Raw genomic sequence first — 6,685 nt, 5'->3', positions numbered from 1 at the left:
AAGTTAACAAACTAGCCTACTGTTTTTACATACAGTTTTTGACAGAAGATATGTAGCTTTTTGGACCAGAGAAACAATTTAGTACTCACAAGCAAAATGGAACAGCCATTTTGTGCTTCATGAATACCTCATTTCATCCAGAAACTAGAAGCCCCCAAAATTCTTATATTCATTGGATAATGGGCAGCAGCCTTATTCCTTCAACTTTGATGTGTGCTACTGAATCTTTATAAATCTCTAATCTCAAACTCTTTCCCTTAATCCCTAAATTTTTCTAACATCTTCTAAAATACATTGGTAAAAGATTTCTGTGAAGATAAAGCTTTTTAAATAAACTTGTTCTTTTTCTAAGAAAAGATAGTATTTTAAACTACCCTTAAACAATGATACTAAATTACTCATAGTAAAGTAGAATGCAGGATCGAGATAATCCCACTACTTGCATGTGGGGTAAACATCTATTTACATGTTTAAAATCTGCCTACAGATGTTTCTGTTTTGAGAAACAAAGATTTCTGTTGATTAAACATCATTTGGCATGAACATCAAATCCCCTTTAGGGTCAAAAGACCAAAACAACCCATAAAATCATCATTATTTGTTTATAGTTCAGGACCAGTTTGGACTAAACTGGATAGAATGATCTGATACAAACTCAGCTCAAGAACTAACAGTTAATGTGACCTCAGAACCTATGAAAAATTAAAGCAGCAATGCACAGTCATCCCATCACAGTCAGAACATATGTGCTGGATAGAGTTGGGAAGAGAAGCAACTTTTAATTTCTACGGTACTTCAGAGAGGATGTTAGAAGACTTTTTAGGAAGTTATCTTTGATTGAGTATGGCTGTTTGTATAGATTATATGTGTGCATAAGCACATATTTGGAATCCATACATGTGAAAGTATGCATCTATCTAGTAATGTATATAATTCAGTTTGGTATTTTATACAGGTACTTTTGTATTAGACTTTATCTTCAGGTACATCTTAAACCTCGATTTTTCCATAATTATAATAAGTGAACTACAAAGCTTTTTAACTGAACATGTGATGAAAGTAGTATTAATAGTAGTTATCACTTAATTTATTTTGTTATGCATAGTTTTTTTTTTCCTCACTAGAATTTACGTTGTATGAGGGCAGGGATCTTGTTTGGTTTGCACACCATTGTGTTACCACTGTAGCTCTCAATAAATGTTTTATTATGCCAGTGAACGAATAGATAATTAGGTGAGCCAAGATAGGCTTTTAGGATTGTAAGCTCAAATCCTACATTAGTAGAAATTTGGTCAATATCATCTTTTGTATATTGTGCTTTCTGTTGGATTTTAGTGACTTAAAAAGAACAACACTAAAGGAACATTGGCTTAAAGTCAGAAGACCTGTTTTTGAATCCCAGTCTCTCTATTTATGAGCTGTGTGATCTTTGGTTTCCTCCTCTATAAAACATAGACGATAATTAATGAGATAAAATGGAAGGTATCTGATACTCCAGGATTAGGTTTCTGATTCTGATGCTTAACAAGGATGTGGTAGTATTGTTTATTATTAACTGCAGTAAATTATATATGATGATCATAGGTTAAATGGAAAATGCATCATTTTATAAAAATTTGTATTAATGCAATAATTACAAAATTATATAAGCAATTAGAAAAAGCCATAAATACATTTATATACCATAGTATTGTTTTCTTTTAAAGAAAAGCTTTGCTAAGAATACACCCCTTAGATTTTTGAACAGGAACATCTCATTCTAGTCTATGCTAAAGTGTGACTCTTTTTTCTATAAACCTGAGGCAAATCTTGCCTATGTTGAGAGTGTAATATCAGGCAAGCAGTAGCTGGCCTACAGAGACTCAACTGGAATTGGAGTAGTCCTGGAATGAAGATGCATTATGTTGAATAATTTTGTAAATCGCAGATAATTTAATGACAGGTTCATATATATATAATGTAGTGTGTATAGGAAGAGGGTGCTAACAAAGAGTTAGACTTTAAAAATAGTGACATTCTACAAATTGAAGTATTTCTCCAGAGAATGTAAAGTCTAGTGTCCTTCCAATCAATGAAATTTAATTACTTCATTACCAACTGTAATTAAATTTATATGTCTAATTTGGCTTGAATGTTGTGAGGGCTAGATGTATTCAGTATTGAATACATTGAGTACCTTAAGAAGCCAGTTATGACAATTAGGATCCCAATAAAGTAGTTTTCTTGCTATCTTAGAATATAAATATTTCATCTCTATTCACAAGGCTCTGAGAAGCTTTTGCAATAGACAAAAAATCTAAGAAGCTTATGGGGAAAGTGAAGAGTTTTCAATTTCATGTTTCAGTAATAAAAACACTAATTTTTGTGAATCATTTGAACTGTTCGATCACAAATAGTGACAGGCACTTAATAACCATCTCTAAAAGTCCAAATTTTATTTTAGGTAAAATATGGACTATATCAGCACTGAGTATTTCATGCAATGCTGCATTTATATGATTAACAATGCACATTATATCTCTTCGGCACAGCTCAATCTTCATAGAATTATTTTATACTAATGAATACTAAATGAAAATATTGTTCTCAAATACAAAGAATGTTCATATAGTAGCTTTGTGACTTTTTCACATGATTTAAGAACCCATGGTAATTTTGCATTACTGAATTTTTAATAATTTCCAAATAGTATTATGTATAATATTAGATTAGAGCATCTGTATTTAAAAATAAATACTAAATGAAATGTGTACATACACTTGTTTATTTGTTTTACAAAAAAAAATAAAAGCCACAAAAATTTCTCCTTCTTGGCAAAAATACCCATTTCAGAGAATTCTATGCTGTACAGTAGCATTTAAATTTTAAAATATAAAGAAAGAACTTTTTCTTAATGCCTTAATTATAATGATGTCACCAATAAGTTTTATCTTTGTAAACTTCTTAAGGAGTTACATACATCATAATTATCTTTGAATTATATTTCCCCTGGGAAATACAACAAAATAACCCCAACCTCAAAATTACAATTACTTGATTTTAAACAAAATACTAAGAAAATGACGGTATTGCAAAATGTTAAAAAAATAAAAGTCTAGGTGGCATATGAAAAATGTAGGTGTATTTTTAAAATAGCAACAACATAGTTTAATAGTAATATAAGAGGGTGCAGTAGGTGGCTTCATTACAACACTTGCTCAGCAGCCAACTGTACCTGTGACTTCAGTGGTGTGGCTTCTAAAAACGTCAGACAAGAAGCATCAATCCTAGGACCACACAAGTAGACAAAGCTTCTCATATACATCGTCACGTATTTCAGCCAGAAAAGTAGATATGTACTACCTCAACAATTTTTCATTTTGAAGAAAACATTAAGGTCACAGCTAATTTGAATATATATATATATTTGATATATACTGTTATATATAAAACTATTACATACATATGTACAGTAATATATACTAAATATATATTAAATTCATATTTAATATACATTAAGTATATATACAATTTTCCCACTAGTTTGTTTGTTGGGAATATTCATAGTTACCACAAGTAGCAAGTTTGGATTTTCTTTTGCTTTACCCTAGACAAACTGGAATTTACTTATATTTCATCATTGGGTACAAAGCACTATTTAAAAGACGTAAGGAAGTCCCCATATATCCAAAAAAGAGAATCCTCTTTTGGTTTCCAAACTCAAAACAAGAAAATGTTAGGTAAAAGAAACTTGCTATTAGAACCTCATAAAATCATCTTTAGATTAAGTATTTCAGGAACAATATTATAAAATCAAATTTTTTGTCATGTAGATGTCTTATAAATTTCTGGGGTTGTATATGTCATATACATACATTAAACAGCCATCTGAAAAGCAGCACTCTTCATTTTGTTATTTGTAATCCTCAGTAATACATGTAACTATACATTACAGAGATGAAATCTCTCAAAGTAACAAATCTTACAATCTCATGTCATATCAGCATATTCTGTGTGAGCAATGTAACTCCACCTTATCTTGGTATAAAGGAAACCATTAAGTCAAATTTAATCTTTTTACTGTTCTAAAGAAGCATCTACAGGTCAATAAAATGTCTTGACAAAATATGCCTGACATCTTAGGGGACAGTTTTGAGGTATTCCCAAATTGATGTCGGTGTCCCAGGACATTGTGTTTCAGCAAATGTTATCCTTAATGCCTGCCATATCTAAGTACAAATCAGCAACTAAAAATATTTACATCTTGGCTCAGAACATGGAACACACATTCCTCATTCATTATCCAAATGATTGAGTGATCCAAAAATATTTCCATTCAAGTAACATTAGCAATCATGCAGGATCATTTTTTAAGCAATTATACTTTAAAAAATGTTTAAACAACAACAACAAAAAATAAAAATAATAAACCTAGATACTTCATTTTCTCTAGATTAACATCATGGAAGTTCTTGTAACCCTTGATTTTGAAAAACTTCTCAATACTTAAATATGGACCTGAGACAATTATAATGGTCCTTATCAATATCATTAGTTTCTTTGCTGATAGCAAATGTGTACATTCCCGAGGGTTAGTACAGCATATTGTTTAAGAGTATGCACCCCAGAACTAGACCTAGGTTTGAGTCCAGCCCTACCACTTACTAACAGTGTTACTTGGGCTAAATTACTTCACCTCTCTGGGCCACAGTCTCATCATAATGTTGTGAGTATCAAATAAGCTACCACATATAAAGCATTTAGAAAAATTTCTGGCATGTAGAATACATTCAGTAAATGTTAGATCTTATGTGACTTGATTTTGTTTTCATTCAAAACTTATATGAAAGAGATGTTCCACCTCAAAGACTTTTAGTTGGCTGTTAATTCCTATACTTAAGTGTATTTATATATTTCCTTATGCATAAATGTGTATAATCTATATGATATACACATATATATATGTATAAACCATATAGTGAATATGATTATAGGTATAGAGTATATATGTGCACACATATGCAAAAGAGAGAATAAGAATCAAAAAATTTGAGGCAAAATACACAATAAAATAAATTGAAAAAAATCTTAACCTTAGGTCCAACCTTTCATGTTGATAAGACATTTACCTTTTCAAAGATCTCCACTTTTACGTAGTTGATACTTGGAGCTTGAGCGGTCTGTTTCTTGAGCTTGAGTTATTTGTTCTGCTGTTTGTGATTGTTAAGTGTTTCCTTCAATATGTATTCTTCAACATACATTTTGAAATAATCTTGTTAGGAAGCACAGTCTTCCTTAAAACTTGATACAGGATCAGTTCATGTAGTTGGGTGGTTTCTTAACTTCTAGACCAACATTTTGTAATGTAAGTTTTATGAGGTAGTCCATAACTTGAGGCTTCTTTTCTTAAGCATAAGTCATCTTCCCAAGGTAGTTAGCTGGCACATATCCTTTCTGCCCCTGCGCTTCAGCTAACCACCACTCTTTATTGCCACTTAGGTCACAAAATCTAAGGATATGTACTCTTTGATATTCCTGAAGACTGAGTTCATGGTCACTTCGTGCTTGAAAGGCATGAACTGCATAGAAAATCTAGACCCAAAAAAAATGACATTATTGGAAGCAGGACCTAAATATTTAGACAAACTTAATAAAGATATCTAAGCTTTTAGAAAGAAAGCTAAGTTTTTATTTTTTCAGTCACCTTCCCCAGTTCCTTCTGTTAGATTTATTTTGTTTGCTAAAACATGACCCAGATGAGAATACAGTTCAATAGGCATTCTTACTGTTCTGTGGGAAGGAGTCTAAACTGCCCATGCTTGAAGGCAATCTGACAGTTTCTATTAAAGATTGATTGGGAGCATCTGGGTGGCTCAGTGGCTTGGGTCATGATCCCAGGGTCCTAGAATCGAGCCCCACACGGGCTCTCTGCACAGGAGGGAGCTTGCTTCCTCCTCTCTCTCTCTCTCTCTGCCTGCCTCTCTGCCTCCTTGTGATCTCTATCTGTCAAATAACTAAATAAAATCTTTTAAAAAAAAGATTGATTGATTGATTTTTATGTAGGCTCTACACCCAATGTGGGGCTTGAACTCATGACCCTGAGAACAAGAGTTGCATGCTCTACTGACTGACCTAGGCAGGTGCCCCTAAAAGACTTTAAAATTTCAGGGTTTTATTTTTGGTTTTTTTCAGTAATAGTTTTTGAAGAATCTCTCCTACAGGGGCTCAGTGGGTGGCTCAGTCAGTTAGGTGTCTGCCTTCGGCTTAGGTCATAATCCCAGGACCGTGGGATGGAGCCCCAAGTCAGGCTCCCTGCTCAGTGGGGAGCCTACTTCTCCCTCTCCCCCTTGCTTGTACTCTCTCTCACTCTCTCTCTCTGTCATATAAATAAAATCCTTAAAAAAAAAATCTCTCCTACAGAAATAGAAACATTGGCAGAGATTTTTATATAATAAAAATATTGCAATATCCATTCATAAGGTGAAAAGTGAGAGGGAAATAGGAGTAACACTAAGTGTTCAGTAAGAGAATAGTTAAAATCTATTCTAGACCTTTACACTAAGGAAATTCTTAGTCATTAAAAATGCCATTTTCTGAAACTAAAAGCATGGGCAAATGTTTATGATGAAATGCTAAGCCAAAAACAAGAAAGAAAAGGTTCTCAAATCAGATATACAGTGTAAGTCTGATAGTGTTAATTTCTTTG

The 6,685-nt window shown here is 32.5% G+C and overlaps 1 protein-coding gene across 1 annotated transcript in view; it reads right to left on the bottom strand.

Moving 5' to 3' along the window:
* Positions 1-41: 41 nt before the first annotated feature.
* Positions 42-6,685, bottom strand: part of ARHGEF38 (Rho guanine nucleotide exchange factor 38) — a 148,999-nt gene continuing 142,355 nt past the window's right edge. Inside the window, exons 14-15 of the mRNA XM_059376838.1 lie at positions 5,109-5,571; positions 42-3,266 (exon numbers count right to left, since the gene is read on the bottom strand). Of these exons, the coding sequence (XP_059232821.1) occupies positions 5,386-5,571 (186 nt within the window). The 3' untranslated portion in view covers positions 42-3,266; positions 5,109-5,385. The remainder of the gene's footprint in view (positions 3,267-5,108; positions 5,572-6,685) is intronic.

The sequence above is a fragment of the Mustela nigripes genome, chromosome 1, assembly GCF_022355385.1.
Source record: "Mustela nigripes isolate SB6536 chromosome 1, MUSNIG.SB6536, whole genome shotgun sequence".
Classification (NCBI taxonomy): Eukaryota; Metazoa; Chordata; class Mammalia; order Carnivora; family Mustelidae; genus Mustela; species Mustela nigripes.
This window is presented reverse-complemented; position numbering and strand designations above follow the sequence as displayed.